The 15,492-nt window shown below is 35.7% G+C and overlaps 2 protein-coding genes across 3 annotated transcripts; both read left to right on the top strand.

Moving 5' to 3' along the window:
- The first annotated feature begins 1,333 nt into the window (after positions 1 to 1,333).
- On the top strand, positions 1,334 to 3,044 carry LOC115874801 (NSFL1 cofactor p47). 2 transcript variants are annotated; one of them, XM_030890088.1, is made up of 7 exons: positions 1,334 to 1,434; positions 1,644 to 1,921; positions 1,980 to 2,132; positions 2,187 to 2,316; positions 2,377 to 2,491; positions 2,550 to 2,634; positions 2,690 to 3,044. In XM_030890088.1, exons 2-7 carry the CDS (start codon positions 1,650 to 1,652, stop codon positions 2,907 to 2,909), a joined length of 975 nt encoding a protein of 324 aa, XP_030745948.1. In that variant the 5' UTR covers positions 1,334 to 1,434; positions 1,644 to 1,649; the 3' UTR covers positions 2,910 to 3,044. The 2 variants fall into 2 exon arrangements, with proteins under 2 accessions (XP_030745948.1, XP_030745947.1); XM_030890087.1 differs by having other exon boundaries at positions 1,343 to 1,589.
- Positions 3,045 to 3,956: 912 nt separating this feature from the next.
- On the top strand, positions 3,957 to 11,813 carry LOC115874803 (TIMELESS-interacting protein). Its single transcript, XM_030890089.1, has 3 exons — positions 3,957 to 4,656; positions 4,707 to 4,897; positions 10,789 to 11,813. Exons 1-3 carry the CDS (start codon positions 4,449 to 4,451, stop codon positions 11,689 to 11,691), a joined length of 1,302 nt encoding a protein of 433 aa, XP_030745949.1. The 5' UTR covers positions 3,957 to 4,448; the 3' UTR covers positions 11,692 to 11,813.
- The last annotated feature ends 3,679 nt before the right edge of the window (positions 11,814 to 15,492 follow it).

The raw sequence follows: 15,492 nt of genomic DNA on the forward strand, positions 1-15,492 counted from the left end.
GCAACGAATAAATAAATATACTATAAATAGTAAAATTACTATAAACAATCGTAAAAGTTAACTTTTTATCCAGCCTCATCGTACTGCGCATGAGCAAATATATATTTCTTATTTTATTTTATTTGACTGTATGAACGCACACAAATAAGAATTTCTTATTTCTTATTTTATTTTATTCTTATTTTATTTTATTTGGCTGTATGAACCCACCATCAAGCTCGATGATTTGACATAACTTTTGGGGTTATGTCCTAATTCTTCCCTATTTTACTCTATTTTAGGTCTTTTTTTATTAGTGGCAATTGGAAAATATGAATATTTTTTTGTATGGCGTATGACGTCACAGGTGATATGCGCAAAATTAACGAAATTGGAGCCGCTATCGACCATACCTTGTTTTCTTTGTACCATGCAAATAACCACGCATATGTAACTGTTGTATTGATCAGGAGTAAGTATACAGGTAGGAATGGCCTGCATTTGTAAGGGAAATTTGATAAATAATTTTAAAAAACTATCTAGTTCATCAATTATAATACGATAAGTACACTAAAACTTTAAAAAATATAGAATATCGTGTAGTCTTTTTTACTAAAACTGTCCTATAATCCACTCAAATGCACTTAATACACGGAAAACAATGTAAAATTATTTGTAAACAAGCTGAAAACTGCTGAGTACCATGATACAAAGAATACAAGGTATGATATTGCGCAGGTTGGTCACTACGTCACAGGTGATAAACGGCACCATTGGTCGGCAAGCTCTGCGCGCCAATTTCAAATTGTCAAACAGATGACATAATAAATGTGAAAATAATTTTTCAAGTGTCAAGCTCGATGATTTGACATAACTTTTGGGGTTATGTCCTAATTCTTCCCTATTTTAGGTCTTTTTTTATTAGTGGCAATTGGACAATATGATTATTTTTTTGTATGGCGTATGACGTCACAGGTGGTATGCGCAAAATTAACGAAATTGGAGCCGCTATCGATCATACCTTGTTTTCTTTGTACCATGGCTGAGTACCACACCACGAACACACGATGACGCGTTATGGCGGCTAATGTCAAGTTACGAGGCAACCTGTTTAATTTAGGCATTAATTTAGGCCCGTATTTTAATAACCTTGTTCCAGGATGAGCTTACTTCTTATAGGAATCCGTAAATGAAGAAATAAAGAGAGAAAGAACTGTGGCGTATTTTCTATAAGGTGGATTCTTTTGATTCCTCTAGTTCATTCTGAAGAAGCTCACCTCTACACACCCTCTACATCTCTGGGATGTATCAGTTCATTGTTCATTTGAACTATTTTAACTTTTGTCTTTTGTCCCTGGTAGTTGTAGTTGTCAAAGTGCTGTCAGGAGTAGTGAGTAGTGAGTAGTGAGTACTGTCAGAAAAGTCAGAGGAAAAGTCGATTTTGTTGTTGTTGGTGTGAGTTGACAATTTTAATAATTTTTTTATGAGACTTAAAGTAATTGTTAAAAATGAGTGACCAGGATGAAAAACTGCAACAGTTCATTGCGATAACGGGATCAAATTCAGATAGAGCAAAATTCTTTTTAGAGTCGGCAGCTTGGGATGTTGAGGTTAAATTTTTTTTTTGCTCTGCTAAATGATTAAAATCTTATTTGATGTTCTAGATTGCGATGTCTCGTTATTACGAAACAGAGGGTGACGATTTAGGTGACGATTCCCCTTCAATAGTGGCGCCTGAAACACCAAGCCCTGTAGTTACCCCAAATAGGCCCCAGCCAAAAAAGTCATCAAATTTTGCCACCATTAACACCCTGACTACATCAAGTGATGAGGAAGAAGGCCAGGCATACTATGCTGGGGGTTCAGAACACAGCGGTCAGCAAGTCTTAGGCCCGCCAAAGAAAAAAGATATTGTAGCTGATATGTTCAAGTCCGTTCAGGAGTAAGTATATAGTGTCAATTTATTATATACAAGTAATTTTCTGCAAAATTTTTTCAAGACATGGTGTAGAGGTATTGGAACCAGGTGCTGCGAGTTCAAGTGGTGGTCAAGCCTTTAAAGGAACAGGTTACAAATTGGGACAAGATAATACTAGTTCTGAGGTAGTACCTGGATTTCAAGAACCACCTAGACCTCAAGAAGTTACTCTTAGGTAGGTAATTAGGATATTCTATCAAATATAATCATAGATATTCTAATTATATAGATTATGGCAAAATGGCTTCAGTATAGATGATGGGGCACTAAGAGAATATGGGGATCCATCCAATAAAGACTTCTTGGATAGTATTAGAAGAGGAGAAATACCACAAGAGTTGAGACAGGGTAATACAGAAGTATGTGCTAGCATTTAGTATTTTTGGTTTTCATAAATAAAACTACATATCTATATACAGATACATTTAGCAATGGAGGATCATAGAATGGAACAGTACCAAAAACCAAAGACTAAAGTTAAGCCATTTCAAGGACAAGGGTATACTCTTGGTAGTCCAGCCCCTGCAGTAGTGGGTAAATATATAAGTTGTAGACCTCTAAAATTGTATTTAAACTGTTTACTGTTTTAAAGGAGCATGCACAAATGAAGATAAATCTGCAAATGAAGCACGAGCTAAAGAAATTTTAAAGATGGACGCTACCAGACCAACCACAAGGTATTAATTGAATTTCCTTTTTGAATATCTATTTCTAATATTTTTTAATTTGCAGTTTACAAATTCGCTTAGCTGATGGTTCAAGATTAGTAGGCCAGTTTAACCAGGATCATACTATAGCACAAATCAGACAATACATTACTGCTGCAAGACCCCAGTATGAAATGCAGACTTTCAATTTACTTTCAACATATCCATCAAAAATTCTGGATGACTCTCAAACTTTAAAGGAAGCAGGTCTTCTCAATGCTGCTATAATGCAAAAACTAACTTAAATTCCCATTTATAATCCAATTATTTTGAGAGAATGTTAATGTAATGTATTGAATAAATATAATATAATTGTCTTTAGTTTAGCTGTTTAAAACTTTGTATAATCAGTTTGAATTAAACTGCTTTGGTATTGATTATTCTTGAATCTTGATTTATTTAACATAAAGTACATACAATTATTTATAAATCTCAAAGAACAGTTGACATAATTGTAGTCTTTGACATAATTTACCGTTCTTGATAAATCTCTATAGATAAACAGTAGCTATGTAGATACGCGATAACGAGAAAAAAAAAACAGGAAAAAACTCCTTTGAATAAAAATATATCTTTTTATACAATTTTAATGTGTGGTGTGTGGCGCAATTTTAATCAAGATTATAACATAGATAAACGAAACAAGTTTAGATTGGAAAGTGCCCATAAGGACAATGTAAACACTATTTGGCGCTATTCTAGCAACGGTCGCGACCCAAAACTTTTGAAAATTTCGGAGCGGTTCGGCTTTTTCCGGAATTATATCGCCAAATATTGTTTATTCAAATTTATTATTATTTTCGTTTAATTTTATAAAATAAAATACAGTGTGTTGCATACAAGAAACTTTATTTTATATAAGGACGCATGTATGAAATACCTATGAAACATTGGAAACCGACGTTATGCCACGATCCACGATGGTTTTTGCAGTTCACAGTTCACAGCACAGCTTTTTAAGTTTTTAATGCCACTTTTTCACAATTATCACCGGTTGGAGTAAATAAAACTTGAATTAAACTCACAAGATAGCAATTATTACTTTGAAAATGGACGCTATAAACACTTTTCGGAATTTCTTTAATGAGAGCGGTTTAGATTTTGAAAGAATATTTTTAAAGATTCTGACTTTGAAGAGAAAATTATTTCTGTTTTTGTTTGCCGTTGTTCTTAGCGACCTTATAGCGACCGCTATAGCAGCGCCAGATCGCGTATAACGGTCGCGACCCAAAATAATTTCGCGACCTAAAATTTTTACGGGCTTTCCAATCTAAACTTGGATTATAATGAAAAGCATGAAAAGAGCGTTTGTCAAAATCAGCTGATATCTGTGCTGATATTTTGAAAAAAGTGACGTTTAATATTAAAGAGATTTTCATAAATTATTACTATTTATAATGCCTGGATTAAATATTGAGAATCTTAAAACGCCAAACAAAGAAGAAAATTCAAACAACACAGTACCTGGGCCCCAGGAAGCCCCCCGTGAGATCACTCAAACCGACAGGTTGAATAAAAGGCTTTTGGAGGCCTTTTTGCTAATTATCAATCGAAGCAACCCAACTGGCGAGAAGATCAATTCTGATTCGGATGAAGAACAAGATTTCGATGATTAAGCTTATTTAATTAAGTTATTTTAACCATTATATTAACATTTACATACCAACTTTCGCATAACCTAAGATTTTGTCACATTTGGCGGGAATATAACAGAAATAACAGAGGAGTAGAGTGGCCTTATTAATTATAAACATTGATTATTTTTGAAGAAATAGTAGAGAAAAATGTCCTCTGATGAAGAACTTACCGCGCAGGAAGTTATTTCAGATACAGAAAACGAAGTAGTTCAAATAGGTGATCAAGACAATGAACAACAAACTGAGGAAGTTAACAGGGATGGAGCGGATGAGGAAAATACCCAAAGAATTGTCGTAAAACCTAAAAGAGTTGTTAGAAATCCTCAGCCAAAGCTAAATGAGGAAACATTGAAAGGTAATGATTTTTAAAGAGTTTCTAAAGTCACTGAATGTGTTTTGTTGTAGGTCTAAGAGGTATCGCGGCTATTCAGAGCTATTTTGATAGAGTTAAGTTTAAAGGAAAAGGATACGAAGACCAAGATTTAAATGTTATTATGAAAACCTATGAATATTGGTGCCACAGGTTGTTTCCAAAGTTTCCATTTGACACTTGCATAGAGAGACTCGAAAAATTAGGGACTAAAAGGGCTACACAGGTAACTATTAGATTACTAATACAGGATCATTGTGCTGAAACGTTCCATTATAAGGGTGTGTTTAAGCACAAATGAGAACTTTCCCTATAAACTTTTTTTTACATTTTTAAAGTGATCCTTTATTTTTAAGTCTGAATCTAGGTCTGAATAGCATAAGCTTTCTGCAAAAAATAGGATTTTCTCTATACAGGGTGACAATTTGAAAACAAACAGTATTTAATATTACCCCTACAAATGATTATACAAAGTATGAAAATTAGGCGAAATATGTCAATTTACATATCAAGGGGGACAATGATTTTGAGGCATTTGTTGTCGTGTTACTTTCAACCCTTTGACCCCCAGGGCACCTACCTCTAAAATTTTAAATGGCAACCCCTATTTGTTCTACCTATTTTATAAAATTCTCAAAAAAATAATGCAGTTTATGTAGAATTCTATAAGAAACACAAAAATGGTAAAAAATAGGGGTTGCTATTTAAAATTTTAGTGGTAGGTGCCCTGGGGGTCAAGGGGTTGAAAGTAACACGACAACAAATGCCTCAAAAATTGTCCCCCTTGATATGTAAATTGGCGTGTTTCGCCAAAAATGTTTATACTATCATCGGTAGAGGCAATATTAAATACTGTTCGTTTTCAAATTGTCACTTGTCAATTGTATTTGTTATAGGTTATGGTTAAAGTCCGATGTCTGGTTAATGTCGACATTAACATGTTAATGTTCGGGTTAGGTTATGTTTTTGGTTGTCTCGTTTTGTTGTGTGTTATTCTCGAGATTAACCGGGTAATGTCGACATTAACCGGACATCGGACCTTAACCGTAATAGGTATATATACATTTAGCAAGTGATAAGGTGATAACACCCTTCTTTGTTACAGAAATTTGGGGATTCCCCAGTATATTATAACTTTCTTATTTCCTGTTTTCGATAGTTCCTATCTAGGATAAATTGTACGCATCTTTCGATAGCGTAAATTTCTGCCTGAAGGATACTGGGGTAGGTGCCCATTGGTTCAGAGTATTTAGTTTTCGGTCTAAATACTCCTATCCCTGCTTTGGTTTTGGAAGCACAGTATACCATGTTATGGTATGGTCTTTTACGAGTACATGCTGAGTAAGCGTTTCTTGTTTCCAGTCTTTTTATTACTCAATACTACAGTGAGGTGTTTCTCAAAGTTGTATATTCTTGGTATGTCATCCACTGGGAGTTGGAGAAGTGGAATTTTCTTTTTGATGGTGTTCTAAGCCTCTGACCTGAAAAATCGCAGTACTGTTTCCGTCAATGACCATTCTAATATTGTCGCGTTGGCATAACTACCGACGACAATGTGCAGTGGTGTTAGGTATAGAATGACCCAGTGCCTTCTATTAAAAGATCAGCCTACGGGCGAGATTTATGACGTCACGCTAGTTAGATATAACGGATTAATAAATATGTTGTAGAATACATGGAAAACATAATTATTCCTCAGATTTTTGGTTTGTATTTTAAAAATGATATAGTTTAAATGAAATATACATAATATACAGTTAATAACTACAACATATATACCTATTTATAGTAATAAATACTTTGGCAAATAAACTATGAACCATACAAATGCAGCAAATGTTTTACAATGTACAAATAATGTATAGGTACATACAAGATAATGGGTAAAATGTAAATATATTTTAAATTTTGGGGTTTGAAAATCGATCTAATTTAACAAAAAACATTTAATATCTACTAACAGTGATGTATTATTATTTGCATTCACAAAATTTATATGTATATTTTGCAAGTATCAATGTTCGAAAAATTATATTTACAAATAATACAATATTATCTAAATAAAGGCGTCAGCGATGGCTATGAACGGAAGATCGCTGGCATTTTATATGTTAAATTATTCTAAAATTTTTGATTTTCTTGGGATTTTTAGGTTCGGGAAAAACGCTGATTAAGTTTTCATTTGGGTTTCATTATTTTATTTGGTTTTAAAAAAACGTTTTCGGCTAACTATAGCCTTCACAGTGTTGTGTCATATGAGAAAAATAGTGTCGAATATAATCCAAAAAATTACATATACAATATAATTCACACCTCATAATGTTTACTGCAATTAATAAACTAATATAAACTTATCAAAAGATGACCACATATTTTTTAAAATTATTATTCTTAACACTAAAATTATCTACATTGACTATGGAGTACGCAGTAAACATTATGTGCGTGGTGTGAATATTTTATATGCAATTTTTGGATTATATTCGACACTATTTTTTCATATGACACAACACTGATGGAGGCTATAATGTTAGCCGAACCGTTTTTTTTAAACCAAATAAAAATAATGAAAAACCAAATGAAAAATTAATCAGCGTTTTTCGAACCTAAATTCCAAGAAAATCAAAAATTTAGAATATTTAAAAACAAGGTTCAAGAATATCAAATTTTCCAAGATTGTAAAATTCTAGTTAATTATTTTATGTGTACAGTTATTTAGGGAATGTCATCGATGTTCATTTCCAAACCAACTAGATGCCGATTTTTTCGATGATACGGTATAATTCTTACGTAAAATGTAAATAACATTAGACCAATTAAAACAAAGAAATATGAATTTCTTAGTATTTTTAGTAACACCTTTATTCTTAAAACTTAATTTTGTATTATGCAAATATACCAATTTTATTGTTATTTTATTCATATTGTATTCAGCCATCACTTAAATATTTGATATTAATTTGGTATTATAAATAATCAATACTATTCATTAAAAATTACTGAACAAATATATGTTATGCTTAACATACATTATACCTATATTATCAAACAAAAACACATTCTTCTTTTAAACTGTATCAGTCTTATCTTTACAAAAATCTTTTTTAAAATTTGAACTCAAAATAATAATCTTTTTCATGATCTTTAATACACATATTCTTTATTTTTCCCTAGATCATAATACCTACTTACGTGTTTGAATCTATTGAAGCTGAACCAGCAACACTTGGAGTGGAGATTCCACAATATGAATAAAATAAACATAATTGTCCAGTTTTTATTAATACCATCATGGGAGAATATTATTTTTAAATTTATTAAAGATATTTTCAATAAAATTCTCTTGATTTATAACTCGTACCCACTTTCTTGCTCTTCCGGACACTTTTTAGGCTGCCTAGTATAATAACTATCCTTAGTAACTATCCTTTCCACCAGGAACACAACAAAGATGAGGCATAGCACCAATAACACACTCCACTTAAGCTTTATTGATGAATTGTTAGAGTCTTAAAAACACACACAAAATCACGATAAGTAAAAATGTATGGGCACTTTTAGGTTAAATCACTTGCACAACGTGTAATTTTTAAAATTTCTATTTTTTTATGCAGAAACCGAGAGTGACCATATATCTGGTAGTAGTTTATGTCACTTCAACACCAAAATAATTAGTTTTTTGCACTACAATAATAAATAATACCAAAAATCAAAGAGTTAAAACCAAAAATCAACCGACAAAATATGAAACGGAATCTAACCCAATATCTAAGTATGTACAGCTGATGAAGTAAACAAAAGTCCGCCCGTAGGCTGATCTTTTAATAGAAGGCACTGAATGACCTCCATTGCTGCTGTTGGACATGTTTCATGGCACCTGTGATGCAGATACATGCCAGTCTCTGTACTTTGCACAGGTTCTGCCTTGCTGTACGTTGCTCTAGTTTTGTGTACCAAGCAACTGTTCCATAGGTAATCATGGGTCTTACTATCATGGTAGAGATCTAGCGCAAAATGTTAGGGGCGCAGCCCCACCTATTTCCCGCCAGTCTTCTGCATATCATGAGAGCCTTTGTGGCTTTGCTAGTAATGTTCTTAATGTGCCTGTTCCAGAGAAGTTTACTATCTAGGATTATTCCCAGATATTTCACTTCCTGTGATGGCAATATTTCCTTTCTATCTAGATATGGATTTTTTTCAAGTTTTTCAAATTTCGCTTTTTGGTGAATGACACTACCGCGGTTTTATCTGAGTTGATGCTCAGCCCGACAGTCCTGCACCATCTCTCAGCGATGCGGAGTCCCCTTTGTATAATATCACAGGATCACACATGATACCTTCATGTTTCCCCCGTGCATCATGACTGTTATCTGCATACCCTATGCAGTGTATTCCTGCTAGAGTTAATTCTTCTAGTAGTTCATCCACTACCAAGCTCCACAGTAGGGGGGAGGTCACTTCACCTTGTGGAGTTCCTTGCGTTGTTTGAACAACTACAGTTTTGATACCTATCTCAGCCTCTGCTGTTCGTGTTGAGAGCATTTTCCAAAACCAGCGAATTATCGTACTGTACCCTCTTGTTTCCAGAGATCGCTTGACTACCTTGTGAGGTATATTGTCAAACGCCCCTGCAATGTCTAAGAAGGCACAAAGTGCTGTTTCTTTGCTATCCAGGTTTGCCTGAATTAGCTTGGTTAACTGGTACAGAGCAGTTTCTGTGCATGCTCTAACACATGGTTTAACCTTTAGATGATTTACTCTAATATGGTTGTCTAGTTTTGCCCTTCTAATCTCCTTATTATACTCAAATAATTTCTCGGTGTAGAACTATTTGCCGCTGGGTTTGGCTCTGTTGAAGAGTCGTCGGACCTCCGATCTAAGATTGGTCAGCTTTTTGTTCCACCAGAACTTTTTTGTATGACCTTACTTGTGGGGCAACTAGATTCATATGCATCCAGTATTGCACCACTGACTTCCCTTGCGTACCATTCTAGATACAGCTGGTTCCTAGCCCTACCTGCATCTATTTGGTCCAGGTTGTCTACGAGATTGGTGCGGTATAGCAATCCAAGATTTCCAATCGGTTCCTCTTGGATTCCTTCGAATTTCTGTTTGGAGTATGATTCCTCCTAATTTGAAATCGATGATTCTGTGATCTGATAGGGAAGGTTCCGTTGAGACCCTCCAATCTTTCACGTAATTAGTTACACTAGCACTCCCGATTGTTAAATTGTCACAAACGTTGGGGTGTTACGTATATTGAGAACTTCAAGATTGTATGCTAAAAGGAAATCTAGTAAACACTCACCTCTAGTGGTAGTATTAGTGCTTCCCCATACTTCATTGTGCGTATTGGAGTCACATCCCAATCCGATTGGACCTGATACCGGTACTGTCCCGAATCTATAATAGAGGATATACCCCTCTTCCTCTGTTGCCTCCTTGGATTTGAGGTCAATTCCTATTGTGAGGACCTGACCATGGTCCCCCTCCTTCGAGTTGAGGACTCGCCAGCTTGATGTACTTACATTCTCGTTCTGAGCTTGGAGAAGGTATAGCGGGTAGGTGGTCTCTTTCCCCTTGCTTCTTGTCAGAAAGACCGTGATGGTTGTCCCTTTAGGGATGTTTTCTCCCCTCATAGCAACCAGTCCCGGCCCCTGCCAATTTTTAAGCTTAGGTGCCATCTCAACCAACCAATCCGACGATTTTTTCCTCCACCAACCAATCCGCCACAATCTATGAGGATCATGCCCACCCTAAAGTTCCCAGTATCCCCGCAAAGCGCAGCTGACCCACTCTTTGTGGATCGTTGCGTCGCAATCCGCTCGCTACTACTTCGTCCAGTATCAAGTGTAAGCACATGAATGAATACCTATTCTCAATTTTATTCTTATTTTTTTCTAAAAATTATCATTTTTCTTGACAATAATAAGAAAAAAACAAGAAAATTCAGAATTAAATTAAAAAAATATATTTACTGATTATTTTCCAACTTATTTCCTTTGCGCTAATTAGTTTTAATATTTGCTCGTTTATTCTTGCTCATTGAAAAGTTTATCAAAATATTATATTAATATTCTCTAAATCTTATTTATTACTTATCGTTTATTGTTTTAGACCCACATAAAAAGAATCCGATATGATCTATTGATAGAAGAAGACAAACCTATCCTAGATGATTCAGATGAAGAACATAATGTCGATGGTTTTATTGATGTTCGACCAGAACAGATAAACCAACAAACTAATGATTCATTTGATAAACTTTTAGTAAGTTCTAATAGACCCCAAATGGAATTATCTGAAGACCAGTTAGAGAGAATGAGACTCAACAAAGAAAAAGCTGCAGAATTGAGAAGACAAAGATTACAACTTATCCAAGATAAGGCAAGTGAAAATTTAGTTGGATCCAATCAGTTACCAAGTACAAGTTATGAACAAGCTGAAATGAGTGATTTAAATGGCAATTCTGCTAGTAATAATGATGAAAATAGTGATGGTTTTTATGCAAGTCAAAATAGTGAAAGTAGTTACTCAAAAGAAATGGCACATATCGAGGATTTCATGGAATTCAATCATGAAAGTACTGTTAAAGGTAAAAGCAATGTTACCGGAAATAAAGTCAAGAAAACCTCTTTGAAAAAAGGCAATAAAATAAATAGTCATGCAGAAAATAACAATAGTTTAACTGAGGATTATTCTATTTCAACTGATGGTCACCATGAAGAAGTTTCTAGAGATGAACTTTCTTTAGAACGAGCAAATGAATTACACATTAGTAATGAAGATAATACACGTTTAAATAATGAATTTTCTAATGCAGTTCAAATAGCAACTTCTATGGAGCTGTGTATAGATGAAAGTTCGAGAGAAAATGAGACATTTGTTGATGTTCAAGTAGATAGTAGGGTTTTAAAAGAATCATTCAGTAATAATATACAAAACTCAGAAGAATTAAGCGCAACTGGTACAAGAAGGTCGAAAAAAAGGGTTAATGTCCTCGATAGTGATGAGGATTAAAATTATTATGTATTGTAAAATGTATTTAGTTTATTCATATTTTTTAAATTTTGTTGCCAAATCTAACAAAATCTTATGTTATGTGATTACGTTCTTTCTAATAATACGAATTGTCATTTGTATTTGTTGTTTATTTTAATGAATTGATATATAGATTTCGGCTATTTTAAAAATTGCCCCTAATTCCATTATAGTCTATTTTTGACAATAAGTTTTCAGATAAAAGTTGTAGATAATCACATCCTTAATGAGATTTTGTTCTCCGTTTTTTTCTAAAGCCTATCATTTTTGACATATGACACAAATATATGTTTTTTTAAATGGAAACCATATAGTAGACCATGACTTCATAAAAAGCATAATTTTTAAGCTTTTCAGCGATATAAGCGATATTTTTTTTTTCGAAAAATTACTGAGTTAATAATATATTTATTGACTAATTTCTTATTAGTCAATATATATTGTTCTTATTCTGTTATGCTCAATGGTTATGATTTATAACTTATAAAAAGACAAAATATTTTAATAAACGGTTCTTTACAATTTCCATTACACAAACTAAAACATTAGTTTGTGCTAAAACTTAAAAAAATAATATAACTACACACACTTTTTAACTACCCTGTACACATATAAAACTAAAACTAAAAAATAACTCAAAATTACTATAAAAGAGAAACTTTAAAATGTAAATAAAACTATAAAAATAAGTTTGCACAAAGCAAATAGTAGAGGAAAGAATCAAATATGGAATAGTATTCCTAATATGGATTACTGCCATTTCTCGGTAATAAATATGCCTAATATCAAAAGACAGTGATTTTTAATCCCTTTCTATTATTATACTCACTTGCAAAAAATATTTTTATTATTTATTTTTATAAGGAGCGACTGAGTTGTTGCGAACTACACTTCAAAGCCCTCCTAAAATATCTGCATTGGTTACTGCATGGCAGATACCAAAACAGCTGCTTCGCGCCACTGCCGCCACTCTCAGAGCGCTTGCACCTTGCACACACACCGGCAAAATCGGAGCCGGTGCCGGCACCGGCATAGCCCGCGGTTACACTGGACGCGTGTCCATGCGTTTATTATAAGTACGAGCTCTGACGGAATTTACTCGCACGACTATTTTATTACATTAGATGTGGTTACATTAAGGTGCGTATTCATTATCCGCACGAACGAACGAACGAACGAATGTTCGCTAGTGGTATGGACGGGGACCGCACGAGAAGACCGGAGGCATTTGTTGGCGAACGCCTTTGATGTACCGACTCGAAACGGATGGTCGAACGAACGAACGGCCGCATGCGTTCGGTCCCCGTCTAAAGGTGCGTATTCATTATCCGAACGAACGAACGAACGAATGAAAGTAGATATATTTAGACGGGGACCGAACGCATGCGGCCGTTCGTTCGTTCGTTTGCTCGACCATCCGTTTCGAGTCGGTACATCAAAAGCGTTCGCCAACAAATGCCTCCGGTCTTCTCGTGCGGTTCTATCGTACGGTCCCCGTCCATACCACTAGCGAAAAATTCGTTCGTTCGTTCGTTCGTTCGTGCGGATAATGAATACGCACCTTAAATATACCGCACTTTCATTCGTTCGTTCGTTCGTTCGTTCGTTTGGATAATGAATACGCACCTTTAGATGCGCGTTCATGGTGTCATCTGTATCGCGTTTGTCAAAACAAGCGCCACTACTTTGATGCTGTGTGAGGATATAATGTTAAAATAATTACTGATGAAAAGAATAAAATATTGGGTAAATTATTTATATACAAGAAAAGGAGAAGAAAAGGAATATGTAAAACATTTAGTGAATTAAGGCAGCAACCGGTCAAATTTTTTGAATATCTTAGAATATCTCCATCAACATTAATATATCCCAAATAAAATTAAACCTGGTATTCAACAATATTCAAATGTATTGGGATCAGAGAAAAAATATTCGAACGCTCGGACGTGCACGTATTAAAAAAACAAACCAGTTTGTTTTCATCCGACCAACGGAAATTGACGTACGTGCACGGACGCGCGAACTCCGATGCAATGTAACCGCCTTCGTAGATACCTTTTGTTTGTTTTTTGCTGCGTGCACGTCCGTGCACGTACGACCAAAAAAACGCGCGAACACGCATCCAATGTAACCACGGGCTTATTTGCACACGTTCTGACTAGTGATGGGAAAACCGATTAATTTCAATAATCGAGTACTCGAGTTTCAAGCGATTGCAATAACCGAGTGATCGCTCGAGCGAAATATCACTCGTATTTAAAAATACGGTTTTCACCTTCATCCGTCGCGCGTCCCTTTGTTAGTAAGTACTCGTTAACGCCAAGCAGTAAGTTGCGTGCGCAGGGAACATATTGTTACGTTTTTCGTCGGTTCCGTGTGGATAGAAAGTCACAATTTATTTAAACACTATTTATTTAACACTAATTAACAAAAACAATAACGATAAAAGACTTATAGAACTATTTACAAACGATTTATAACTAAGAATCTATTTTGAATTTTAGCGCGTCAACTGTATATTTATAACTGCCCTCTCTAGGCCACAGCCGCCGGCTTTTATACCTACAGTTAAAGTTTACTAGAATAGTCCATAGATCGTTAGGTGCATAGAGAAGGTTTTCGAATGTTCTCGTGTGTACTACTCCATTCCAGTGGGACTCGATCCTTTTCGAATCTTCGAATGAAGCATTGCGGTGTCTATGCGATGTTAAGGTCATCCGAGGGCGGGCCATATTGTTAGGTTAGGTCGAGTCCACACCGGTCCGCAACACTGCCCCCTTCTTAGGTACATGCTCGTCCCGAGATTATACGGTGAATGAAGGTATTTGCAAAGCTGGCCCCTGGTACATTGCGAAGTCTGGTAGAAATAGCAGTCTACAGTTTTCTCTCCCGATCTCAGCTTTGGGTTGTAGCAGCAAACGAGGATCTCGATTCCCGTAAATCTGAACAAGACTTCAATCATGTTCCGGATTGTACGCCAACTCAAACCATCGAGTCCACACGCCAGCTTCGGAATGGCTAATCGTGCAATGTTGTTGTTTAGCAGGGCTTCTCTCAGTTCAATCAGGGTCTTCCATAGATTGAGATAAGTCGGCTTACTCGGGGACCATTCCTTGGTGACCAGGTAGAAGATGTGCCTTGCTTGACCATGTGCATTGTCGGTTAGCCTCAAGACGCTTCCAACCTCTGGATCCTGTCGGCGTAGTTCTCCGACACGCCCAAACTTCTCATTGAACGTCGCAGCGATTCCTCTGGACATCCGCAAATCTCGAGCCACACAATGAGCGAGCGAATAATCAGGAGGCACGGAAAAGAGGTCTCGTTGATCTTCTTTGGTTACACCATAGCGAGCCTTCTCACTGCTGTTGTATCGGGCCATGAAATCGTCAAAGGACATCTCCGAATCAGGGGGATCAAAGCTGCAGGTTCTCACGGTCCCAGCACGATCTTCTATTTCGCCTTGGTAGGGGCTCAAACGGTTGAAATGGACTACCCTCGGTTTTCCTTTTGGCAATTTTCTGATACGGTATACGACGTCATTAATTCTATCCATGACTTCGTATGGCCCTTCCCACGAGGATTGTAGCTTCGGAGATAACCCACGACGTCTCTGCGGGTTATATAGCCACACCAACTTCCCTGGTTGGTATCCTCCATGCTCAGCTTGAATGTCGTAGTGTTCCTTCATTCGGTCACTAGCACTTTGAATATTTAGGCGGACTCTCTGATGAATGTCGTCCATCCTTTGACGTAGTGTGTGGACATAATCTTCTCCGGCGA

The sequence above is a fragment of the Sitophilus oryzae genome, unplaced genomic scaffold (assembly GCF_002938485.1).
Source record: "Sitophilus oryzae breed Bouriz unplaced genomic scaffold, Soryzae_2.0 scaffold_1297_pilon_pilon, whole genome shotgun sequence".
NCBI classification, from domain to species: domain Eukaryota; kingdom Metazoa; phylum Arthropoda; class Insecta; order Coleoptera; family Curculionidae; genus Sitophilus; species Sitophilus oryzae.